This window comes from Fulmarus glacialis, unplaced genomic scaffold (assembly GCF_000690835.1).
Source record: "Fulmarus glacialis isolate BGI_N327 unplaced genomic scaffold, ASM69083v1 scaffold16138, whole genome shotgun sequence".
NCBI lineage: Eukaryota > Metazoa > Chordata > Aves > Procellariiformes > Procellariidae > Fulmarus > Fulmarus glacialis.
In genome coordinates, this window is record NW_009230286.1 from 1 (window position 1) to 12,297 (window position 12,297).

At 40.7% G+C, this 12,297-nt stretch overlaps 1 protein-coding gene across 1 annotated transcript; it reads left to right on the forward strand.

Annotated features, from left to right (window-relative positions):
• The first annotated feature begins 1,178 nt into the window (after positions 1 to 1,178).
• EDEM1 (ER degradation enhancer, mannosidase alpha-like 1) lies at positions 1,179 to 11,371 on the forward strand. Its single transcript, XM_009584171.1, has 11 exons — positions 1,179 to 1,241; positions 2,841 to 2,944; positions 3,773 to 3,944; positions 5,138 to 5,321; positions 5,852 to 6,026; positions 6,602 to 6,722; positions 7,219 to 7,389; positions 7,997 to 8,070; positions 9,097 to 9,193; positions 9,936 to 10,121; positions 11,006 to 11,371. Exons 1-11 carry the CDS (start codon positions 1,179 to 1,181, stop codon positions 11,093 to 11,095), a joined length of 1,437 nt encoding a protein of 478 aa, XP_009582466.1. The 3' UTR covers positions 11,096 to 11,371.
• The last annotated feature ends 926 nt before the right edge of the window (positions 11,372 to 12,297 follow it).

A 12,297-nucleotide genomic window follows, 5' to 3' on the forward strand; every position in this document is an offset into this window, starting at 1 on the left:
AGGCTTCGCTCCGTCCGGCGGCCGTCGCGGTGCTTGGCTCTACGGGAAGGCTCCGGAGTTGCTGCTTCGCCCCGTTAAATTTAATGGGGAGGGAGGTTCAGGAGGTTCGTGTCGGCAGCCGGAACGAGCAGACTGAATTTAGCAAATTAGTTTAAGGGTACATTAATGTTGCTGGGTTGTATTGCCAAAGAGTAATTCTTCTGCTAATTAAACTCTGAAGACAGTCCTAGCAGGATGCGGACATCAATGTCTGAAAGGCTGAAGTCAGTTGATGAGAGGCTTTGAGAGATGAGAAACCCCAGATGCTCCTGAACACGCCTGAGTCTCGCTTGCTCTGCTCTGTTAGTCCCGCTGACAGCAGCGAAGCGGGGGCCTCTTGCAATTCACCGGGTGGTTTAGTCCCAACCCTGGTGTGGGAAACCGGGAGTCAAAGCTGGCTCTCAGGCACAGAGCTTCGTTTAGAAGGGCTGTGAAACTGCAGGTCTCAGTTGTGGGATGGTTGGATTGAGGTGAGAGCGTGGTCACCTCGACAGCAGGCAGTGTGTTGGAACGGACTTTAAAAGAAAGAGATAAAGGGGAAAATGAGGATCGAGTATAGCGTCAATTTATTCAATGTTCTCTTGAAGATGGGTCTTCCTACGTTCATCTGCCCTGGTACTGAGCAACACTGATATTGTCCCGTGCTCTGAGGTTGAACTTACAACTACAGTAGGTCTGACGTCTTGAATCAGCTCCATATTTAAAAAAAAACAAACTAGCAGAGCTGTAGAAGAGGGTACTTGGTAGAGAAACTTGGTGAGAAGTTGAAGGAAAACGGCAACAGGAAGTTTCAAACTGGAGGGAGTTACTCCACAGTGGTTTCTAAGGACCTACCATGGGGCAAATGCTGTATAGCCTCTGTGTGTTAATGTTACTAATGCAAAAAGTGCTAATGTTTCATGCAGAGTTGCTGACAGAAATAGAGATCAATTCTTAACATGAAGAGAAGGTGAGATGGCATTGTGAGGAACCAATTAAAAATTGTAATGAAGTTCAGCAATATGAAGTAAAAGGGTCTAACATTCTGTAATTTGTATCTCCTTCACTTTTGAGGAGAAGGTGCTGGGTGTATACTAGCTAACAGCTGGCTCATGAGCTAGCAGTGTCACATGTGCAGGGAAGGGTAAGAGTACGCAGGGATGTATCAGGAGAGATTTCCAGAAGTGACGGAGGAAATTTTGGAGATCTTCCCTAAGGCTCAGGTGAGATCTCTTCTGGAATACTGCCGTACTCTGGTGTTCAGGAAGGGTGGATTTGAGCTGGAATCTGCATGGGTTGCTGAGAGACGTGTTAGGAGGAGAGTTCATCTTATTCAAGGCAACTGAAAGAGTTCTGATTATTTTGCTTGGCAGAGAGGGCCTGACTGATATTTAAGTCTGTATGAAGAGCCGTGAAAGGAAGGAGGGGAAAAGCTGTAAAGCTGCTTCTTGCCTGCTGAAATAGACTATCATATGCATTTCTGTTAAAATTTGAAGATAATGTGAGAAGCAACTCAGTTTTGTGTTAGTAGTACCAGTAGTATGGTATCATGGAAAGAGCCCCTTCCTTGAACTCCTGATGCATATTTAGAAACCCCCGTAGGTTTCAGTGTCTCATTTTTGCAGCCAGGGCAGGTTCTTGGCCTTCTGGAGTGTCGGGGCCCACCAGTGCAGGATCTGTGGCGCATTTCTCTCCTCTCCTCAGAAGGTGGTATGTGCAAGGACTATATGTGTGCTTCAGGTTGTGAAAGACTTCCCATTGCTAACATGGAATTGCAGCTCTCGGCTGTTTGACTGAACATGACAGTAATAAACAGAACTGAAAGCAGGAAGTGAGGAAAACGTTGGTTTTAACTGAAAGAGCAGTTAGGGATCCGTGCTACGTGGCTGATCGTTGGCTGAACAGTTGCCTTCCTGTCCTCGTTCACCAGTGGCTCAGTGTCCTATCCATACTTTCGGGGCAGTACCTAACTCTTTTTCCTCAAATATATAACTTCTGGTTCCTAGAGTCTCTTGTGTTTCAGAAGCTTCTGCATGGAGAAAGCCTATTTTGCTCTTCATCTGCTCAGATCAAGCATGTGAATGCTTTCCCACTAGGTCTGGGTAATGGAAAGAGCAGGCTGGCTGGCACATGGTGCTTTGATGGTTAAAGAGCTAGGTAGGTTCCCTGTGCACCCGGCCTTATCATGAACTTATGCGAGCGGGAACCTGTGTTTTCCTTCCACGTTCCTGCTTCCTTGAAGCTGGGGCTGAATTTATGTCTTGTCTCTGGATATAGTGGAAGTCAATTGCTAAGGTATACCTATAGAAAACTGGTGTGAGGGAACTCCTGGGCATGGCATGCAGTGTCGAGTCAAAAGCCCGAAAGGTTTGACTGCCCTGGTCAAATAAATGTCAAATCAGACTTCATTGTTCTGCAAGTTGTGTTACTTTTTAAGCTAAACTTAGCTCTTAAACTGATAGTTTAAGCAGTTAAACCACTCAATGTGCTAGAGCTTAAGAGTTTTTAAACTCCTGCTCTAAGAGATCACCCACAAGGCTGATGTTGGGGGGTAGAAGAGTACATGAGTGCATAGATTAGTAAAATGGACAAATATATATCTTTGTGGATTTCCCTGTTTTAACATACTTTTAAAAAAATGCACTTTTGCATGTCAGTAGGATGGGTAACTTTCTGGAAAGTCTTTTTAGCAGGAGCTTGAAGTACTCTGTTCTGTATCTAGGTAATATGACCGTTGGTCTAAAATGTGAACTTGCCATTCTCTTCCCCAACCCTCTTCTGAAGCAACAATTAAACAAAATAGCTTTGTTTTTATGTAAAAGGTCATGGGAAACTCCTCAGAATTCCAGAAAGCAGTGAAGTTGGTGATTGATACGGTTTCATTTGATAAAGACTCAACAGTCCAAGTTTTTGAAGCAACAATCAGGTACGTCGCTCTAAGTTTGTCTTTAAAACAGTAATAAGGTTAAAGACTTGGTGTGCATATATGAGAGAACCAAAGTAAAATAATTGATAAGGATGTCTTTGGTAGGCTTTATTCCATAATTGTTCCTTAAGTAAGTTGTTTTTTAACCTTTTATGAAAATATTCCATCCCTTCATAATGAAAACAATTTTAATGAGTCACACGTGACTTGAAGCAGTGATACAATGGTAGTCTCAACTGTGGTTGGCTTGCAGACTGCTACTTTTTTGTTGTTGCTCTTGCTGTGGAGACTCAGATCTGTGCACAAGAAACAACCCTGCTGACAGGTTTTCTCTGTTTTGTTTTCTTCCACGGACCTTCTCCTTGCTTTCACTTTTGTTTCAGATGAAAAACAAGCCTGTCTGTCTTGGAAATGATACTGTCTGATTTTAAATGGCTTCATTTTCTGAATGTCTTGAACAGTGTTTATTCAATTGCTGCTTAACTTGGCTAGGCTTTCTTTTTTTCTGAATACTAAGTTTATATAACAATCTTGCTGCCATTTGCAGGGGCAAGGAGGTCTTCACTCATAAATAGACTTGGTATGTTGTAAGGAGCTACTGGGTTAGGTAAATTTTGCAGAACTGGATTTTGGGATTACTGTGGGTGACAAGCAACGTGACTTCTAGATGTTTTCACTACTGGTGGGGAAAAAAGCAGATCTCTTTCTGTAATGCCTGTAAGGTGCACAAAGTAATACTTCTGTTAAACATGATACTGATAAGGGTTTAGCTGAAGAACTAGGTTCAGATCAGATTTAAAAACTGAAGATCTTTTCCTTTTCTCATAGGGTTTTGGGAAGCCTGCTTTCTGCCCACATAATAATTACAGATACCAAACAGCCTTTTGGTGATATGACCATTAAGGATTATGACAATGAACTGTTGCATATGGCTCATGACCTAGCAGTGAGACTACTTCCAGCCTTTGAGAACACCAAAACTGGAATTCCATATCCTCGGGTAAGTGAGCACACCAACACAGTGGGAAATAATCTAAAAGTAGTAATTCACCTGTCCTACAACTCGAATTCTGTGCTCTGTGTGTGCCTTTATATCTGCACTTGGGGTATTGAACCTGCGCTGAGTTACATTAAAATGGCGTAGGGGGGGAAACAGCTCTAAGTTATGGTGACATGGACGATATATAAGTTGTTCCTTATGTCTAGTAAATGTTTTCTTTAGGCTGTTTTTTCACTCTGTATATATTGTTCCGTATGGGTCAGTAGTCATTTGTTTCCGTGCTGTTTGGCTGGAACTTGCCCTGCCCCGTGCTTTCTTCCTATATATCATGCAGCAACCAACAATGCTGTCATTAAGAAGGTTAACAAGAAATACTGTAAAGGCAAATAGCCTAGGAAAGTGACTTTATTGGTGATTTGGTACTAAGATAATTGTGGTAAAATATAACTAATCTGAAATATTTGTCATACTGGGCTTGGAATTTGTAATTTTCTTGAATACTGCTCAGTGAGTACTCAAGAATACTGTGGTATTCTTGAATACTGTGTCCTCTCGTTTTAAGCAGATGCAGTTTGCAAGGAGAAGGTTGTCAGTTCTAGTGGAACAACTCTAAACTGTAAAACTAATTAGCACTTGCCTGACTACTTTTAATTTCTCGGGACAGCAGCACTGCTTTTCCTCCAGAACTGTCAGGCTGGAAGAACATGAACATGAACTTTCACTTCTGTTCAGAGTCTGGTAAAGCAGTTGAGGGTGGTGTAACTTCCCTTCAGCATTTTGTTCTGTGGGGAAGTTGAGGAGCATTCACTGAGGAAACTCTTGGTTTCAAGAGCACTAAATGAGGGGAAGCAGTACTTGCATCACCCTTGGAAGAACCTGAATGTTTAGTAGAAATGATGAAAAAGTGGACTGAAATTTGGAAGGATTAGGAAGTACAAGAGTAGCAAAATTAGGATTGCCCACCTTGAGCATGATGTTACGAAGTTGGAAGATGAATTTCAGGAATTCTTCAGCAAAGCTTTTTGACAGCAAAGCAATATGCTGGCTTTCTAACTGTATACACATTGCATGCTACATATTGCAAAAACTAATAAAAAGGCTTTATAATAAATATAAGACTGCAGATGAGAGCACAGCTGTATGAGGTGCAGCCTGCTTTCTTGCTGTTAGCACTCTCTCTACCTGCTTCACAGGTCAATCTGAAGAAGGGGGTACCCCCAGACAGCAATAATGAAACTTGTACTGCAGGAGCTGGTTCCTTGCTGGTGGAGTTTGGTATCCTTAGCAGGCTGCTTGGCGATTCCACGTTTGAATGGGTGGCCAGGAGAGCTGTCAAAGCACTCTGGAATCTCAGGAGCAATAACACCGGGCTGCTAGGTAATCTCCTCTGAGGTCACGCTGTATTGACTGGCTCCATGTTTTAACCTACCTCAGTCTCCTGTAGCAGAATGCCATCATGCTACAGCTTTCTTTCACTTATCGTAAACTTTGTCGATCTGCTTCCTGTGTAGCTGTTAAGTCATGCTCTCCTTGTGTACTCATGGCTTGTGTTGACCAAATAGCACTTTGTAATTTTGTAAGAAAAATGGAGTATCTGAATGACTTCTTAGGGCACAGGTTTCCAAAGACGAATTTTTCATGAAACTGGGAAATGAAACTGAAGTTCTTGCATTTGTATCCCCATTAATACAATTTAGTTTGGCAGATGACTAAAAGTACTTAAAACAACTGCATGTGTGTGCTAGTTCCTTGGATGAATGTGCTCTAACACTTCATTTTGGTAGTAATCTTTGATCATTCCTCCTTAAGACTTTTTGAAGATGTGATATTTCTAAGTTCTGGTTCTTGATTATTTTTCTCTGATGTACTTGGCAACTTCAGACTAAACTTTTTGTCTGTTCTGAAAGGAAATGTTGTGAATATTCAAACTGGTCAATGGGTTGGAAAGCAGAGTGGATTGGGAGCGGGGTCGGATTCATTCTATGAATACCTTCTGAAGTCTTACATCCTCTTTGGAGAGAAGGAGGACTTGGAGATGTTCAGTGATGCTTATCGGAACATTCAGAACCACTTAAGAAGAGGGTATGTTATTTCATATGAGTATCAATTCCTTGATCGATGAGTACTCCAGCAAGATACGAGAGATTGTACCGTGTTTTGTGTCATGCTCTAGAAAATCTGTGTTCTCTTTTTTTCTTTAAAAAACAAAATCTTAATTCTGCGGTAGTCACTGTGGAAATAAATTTTAACGTTCCCTCCACTCTTTAGTCAACTGATCTGTATAACATTATTGGTGCAAAGAAGCTAAACTGGTTACCATCCAAGTTCATAAATGTTAGGCTGAGAGAAGGCTGTAGAACTGCAAAGGAAATGTATTAAATTGGCTGGTTTAGTACTTCTTAAGGCCTGATCTTACTTAGCATGACTTTTTGGTAGAGATTCTGCTGACATAAGTTTAGGATATGATACACATACCTTTATGAATTAATTTTTCTGAGAGCATGACTGACGTTTTGTTTCTTCTCAAAATGGCTTTGAGCCCAGCACGTCAAATCTGTGGCTCATTCTCTTTGCTGGTGGCAGTGCTGTGAAAGGAAACATGCATTGTGTTCTTCTAAAATAGCGAATATTTACACATGCTTATTGTTACTTGGCAGTCGAGAAGCTTGCAATGAAGGTGAAGGTGACCCTCCTTTGTACGTTAATGTAAACATGTTCACAGGACAACTGATGAACACGTGGATTGACTCTTTGCAAGCCTTTTTTCCTGGACTACAGGTAAAGACTGAACGACACAGTAGAGGGGTGTCAGAAAGGCTCATTCTAATCCTAGGCTGTGAATGAGTCTGAGCATCTCTTCTGAGATGAGCTTCAACCTGTGGGTTTACATCTGGCTGCTCTGATAAGAGAGTCTTAGGGCTGTTCAGCTTCTGCATCAGCATAACAGTATCAGAGGCCTGGCCTGCTCTCTACTAGATTTGAGATACTTCTAGCTTTTCTCATTTAACCTCAGCATTTGTATATCATGCTGCGAGGCTGAGCTCCGCTAAAGCTTTTAGTGCGAAGGAATTAAGAATTAGCTTTTTTTTTTTTTTGGGGGGGGGGGGGGGGGTTGAGGTAGGTTACAGCTTTTTGCTTGATCAACAAGTATTTTTTTTTGTCTGCCCTTATGAGGGGAGTGTTTTATTATATGGCATGTTCTTATACAGAGCAGAAGGCAATTTGCTGGCTTGCAGTATTAAGCGTACATGTTTACAGCTGTTGTTATGCCTAGGTATTGATAGGAGATGTGGAAGATGCTATTTGTCTCCATGCTTTTTATTATGCCATATGGAAACGATACGGAGCTCTCCCAGAAAGATACAACTGGCAATTGCAAGCACCGGATGTTCCCTTTTATCCGCTGAGGCCAGAGTTAGTGGAGTCCACGTATCTTCTTTATCAGGTACTTGACTTTTCTGAGCTTACAGCTCATGTTTTGGCAAAAATGGTTTCATTCAGAAAGTCACTTTTTCTGCCCCTAGTCTCTGGCCTGCTAAAATTTGTGCCGCTGGATCTGCCTGTTCTTATAGAGAGGTCTCTGTTTAGGCACTGGATTGTTATGCAATGTAGTTGCTATGTTGTTTGCTTAAAAAATAGCTTTTTTTTATAAGACAGACAAAAATGAGACTAAACAACCTTTTCAAAAAATAGCTGGCAGATTTTTACAAGGTAGAGACTTGTGACTTCTTAATAGAAATTGTTGAAGTAAATGTAATAGCTTTCCTTGCTATATTGTCTAGGCACGGTCTCCAGCTGGCAGAAGATACAGTAAACTAAAATAACTTTCTGGCTGCAAGAAGGCTATCAAAAAGTTTGAATTTACTACAAGTTTTATTAGGATTTGCACTAAAGCAAATGTGAGAAGCTTGCACAGAGTAATCTAAGTCATGTTCCTATAAAGATAAGTTTAATACACAAGAATCTGATACTACTAGGCCTTTGTTGTAAGTGTTATTTTTACAAGATTTCAAAATTGCTGACTCTAACTCTTGTCTGTCTTCCTTATTTAGGCCACAAAGAACCCATTTTACCTTCATGTGGGAATGGATATTCTGCAGAGTTTGGAAAAATATACAAAAGCAAAGTCAGTCTTCAATGTTCTTTGCTTTCTCTCACTGCTATATACATATATTTTATTGTATAAATATTATATAGAATCCAATCTGCCAAATGTAGGTAAACTGGAAAACCCAACCCTCCATGAAAGCCACAAGTGATGATTTATTTATTGAGCAATTATTTCTTTCTCCTCTGAAAATGAAATTATAGTCCAGTGACAACTTTATGCCCTCAGAATTTTATAACTACCTTTCAAAATGCATTGTTGATGATCAGTTGCTAAAAACTGGTAAAATTTGTAGGTTTTTTTTTTTCTGTGAATCCTGCAAGAATATTTCTAACCACATGAGCCCATGGTGTTTAACTAAACTGGAGGGATGGCCTCTAAGATAGATGCTGTTGCATATCAGCTTTCATCTCAAGACAGTAACAGTGAATCCTGACTGTAATACTGAGTATCTGAACTTCTTGCAAGACTCAGAGGGAAGATAGTGAATTTTTACTCAGTTATTGGTATTTACTGATTTTGTAGGCAAGTCTGTACTAACCATAGGACAGTATAAAACAGCGCCATTTGCAGTTAAGTGGGATTTAGATGCTGTGTAGGGGGTTGACTGAAAGAATTGCAAGTGCAGTCTGTGATAGCTTGCAGCTTCATCATTTATTAAGCGTTGGTGGGAGGGAAGATTAGGTAGTTTGGGAAGAAACCTTTGCATGAGACCAGGCTTCCAGACCTGGGTTTCTCATGTGCTCAGTATGGGGAAATTACCTGTTTTGTGCGCAGTGCCTTGAGAGTATCTTGCTTCTTTGAGAGACTCTTAATAAATCTGCATGATGGAATAGATGAACCACAGGGTCAATGATTACAGAATTCAGAATTCGTCAGAATACCAGAAACCAATAATAAGTGCTTACTTGTAAAAGAGACTCGTTTCATTTTAACGTCACCCTGAGTGACAATTGGAATGGTCTGAAGTGAAGGAATATCTAGGGAGCGCTTTGAGATCAGAATGTGTGGGAACTAAACCCAAACTAATCTTAAATCTTGCAGGTGTGGCTATGCCACATTACACCACGTTGTAGAGAAGACAAAGGAAGATCGAATGGAGAGCTTTTTTCTCAGTGAAACTTGTAAATATTTGTACCTGGTATGTATGTATACTTCATTTCAAAGATACTCTCTTGCATGCGCTGTGCACAAACATGACACAGCGAGGAGGCGGGACATTGTTAATTAGAAACTGTGGTGCGCTCTGGGGAAGAGGAGGGTTTAGGTGTCAGAGTGTATCGGAGAATGCGCGGCTCTTTCTTTGACCCTACCCTAATCTTGGAGGTTTGGGCAGCTGCTGGCTGGAGACCTGGCAGCTCTTTTGGGGGGGAGCTGGAAAGGAGAGGAAGCAAGACTGAAGGAAGCTACTGCTCAGCTCTGAGCTAAATTACTGCTTGTAGCCATTTTGCCTGCCTCACAGCAGCCTCCGATTTCTCCCCATCAGGTTTTGGCAGTCAGAGGAGAAAGCATTTGAGCCAACACTGCTTAAGCTACTGTTCTCAATCTCCTTTAGTGTAGAAAAACAAATAAATCTGTGACTGAATGGAAACAGTGGGTGCCAGCCTAGAAATGTCTGCATAGTGCAGCTTAGAAAAATAAGGGCAGTTTAAGTTGTGTGAGAGTTTTTCTTTTGCTCTCCCCTTTTAACTGTTAAAATAAATCCCTTGCATTAAAACTATTTATTTCCATTTGCTCTAACTGTAGTTACCCATTTAGCACTAAAAGGTATGCTTTTAGTGTGATCCTTCAAATGCATGAGTGCGTGCGTTTTAACTTATTGTTGATGGGACATGAAGACTGTTGCACACGTACTATAGCTGTCTCTCCCATCTCTTGTTTAGTTGTTTGATGAAGAGAATCCACTGCATAAATCTGGAAATAAGTATATGTTTACTACTGAGGGACATATTGTGTCTGTGGATGAACGTTTTCGTAACTCACTGTGGCAAGACATCCTCCCTGGAGAAGAGGACAGCGCAGAAAAAATTAAACCTAACGAGTTAAAGGCAGTCAACTTCAGTTCTAATGTAAGGATTACACAGAGTGTTCCTGGTTGTGTTGCTGGAGAAGGGATATATGTTGAACTGGGTTAGGCAGTAGAAGAAGAGCCATTTGGAAGTGTTGCTTTAGGGCACTGCAGTATTTCCTTTATAAATGTCAAATATCTGAGAAGCTCCCTTGTGAAAAACACTTTCAGTAGTGGAATGAATGGATTAGGATAATGTGAGAGTGATTATGTTGAAGGTCTGTCCCCTTTTAAGTATTTTGCAGCAATTAGTTTGTTCTTTGTTGATTTATTTCCAATTATTTTTCCCTTCTCTTTTTCTTTGCCCTTAAAATCTTCCAGTGTTGCTGTGATGGGGAAAGAGAAAAGCAAAGGGTCATTAAAACAGAGGTTTTTTTTTCCTCAGAATGGTTTTGAAGCATGTAAAGGTGACCTTTCTTAGCTAGGCATCAACTGAGTACAGAGCTATGGATCTGGTGCCTGTCACAGGGAAATAGATATGTGTTTAATACAGAACAGTTTTTTAAAATCTCTGCTAGTAGGTTCTAGCATGGTTCCTTTCCTCCTCCCCCCAGTCCTGCAGAAAAAGAGCATTAATTTAAAAAACATTCACAGTTGTCATAGTGAAGGAAGTCTCAGTTGAATAACAAGCTGCAGTAGTTTGGCGTGTATTTGGAAGCTTACAGCCTGCACTAAGGAAACACTTGCTGTTCATTTATGTGGTGTGTGCTGTAAGTTTGCAAAGAGGGAGGGAGAGTCAGGACCAAAAGTGCTGTTGGGTACAATTTTCTGTACTGGGGGGAAATCTGTGGTTACTGATGCTGAAACGCCTGCTAGATTACAGAGGGTATAGGATTGCCTGTTTTCGTATTTGAGTTCTTAAAAACATTCTCATTTTGTTAACAGTGTAACAGAGTTCCTGATGAGAGGAGATACTTACTGCCACTGAAGAGTAACTACATGAGACAGATTGATCAAATGGTGGGCTTGATCTGAATGGTTCTTCAGAGTAACTTTTATCATATGTCACGAGGAGCATGGGATTTGGCTGTAGACATTCCTCTCCTCTTCAGCTACACACCTGCATATGCTGAGTCACTTGGGTATCCCCCATGCTTGTTAGTTTTCAATTATGGACATGAAGGGAGATAAAGTTCTCTTATGAGTTCTGACTTCTGAACTGTGGTAACTCCATGTGCCACCTGAATAGAGATTTCTTGTTTTAAGACTTCCTATGAAAAATGTTGTTGCAAATGAAGGCTGAATATACTTTAAAAAAAAAAAAAAAAAAAAAGAAAAGAAAATTGGCTTGTGCCACTTAGCTACCTCTTTGTAGCTGTATTACAAACGTCCCTTTAGAAAAGGGTCTAGTATTTAATTTGAAATGATCTTGGGATTGGGGAAGGAATGGGAAAGTGCAATTTCTTACACCAAGTTTAATCATTGAATTATTCTGACTAGCAATACACAACCTTAAGTACTACTCAGGTAGGAACCCACTGGTAATGGGTTTTGCTGAAACAAAAACGCTGTATCTAGAATAGTATCTTGAAAAGATAGCTTCTTATATTGATCAGGAGTTATCAGTATAGTCATGATATCCCTCATATACACAGTTGTATAGACCTGCACGGTTGCAAGAGCCTGTGGCTACAGAAACCAATAATAAAACAAATCAGGTGCCTTTTTTTGTAAGGGAATGGGGGGGAGGGAAAGGGAAATTGCAAAGCCACTCAGCTGTCCTAGCAGCTAACTTTATATAGCTTAGCTGAGCAGAAGTTCCAAAAGTTTCGTTGTTTGCCATGTATCTAGTGCCTTTTCAGGAGAGATGCTGCTAAGAACTGGTATAACAGTACGTGAAGAACAAAATATTTCACATTTCCTGACAGCATTAATATGTTAGTGCCTTAAGTTTTCTTCACTAGCAGGAAAAACTGAGCTTTCTTGGGAAGGTGGATAAAGTATTTCTGATTAGCTGGTTACAAAATACAGTGGATCCCAAAGTAACTTAAAAAGTAACTTATATATGAGATGACTTTTCCTTTTTTTTCTTTTTTTTCTTTTTTTTTAAAGATACTGGAAGAATATCAACTGCTGTGCCCATCCCAAAGAATACTCATGGGCTGTATTTATTCTCAGTGTCAGTTTAGTTAGCAACGGGGCTGCCTCTGCATCACCCTGCCGTCAGTAAGAGGTCT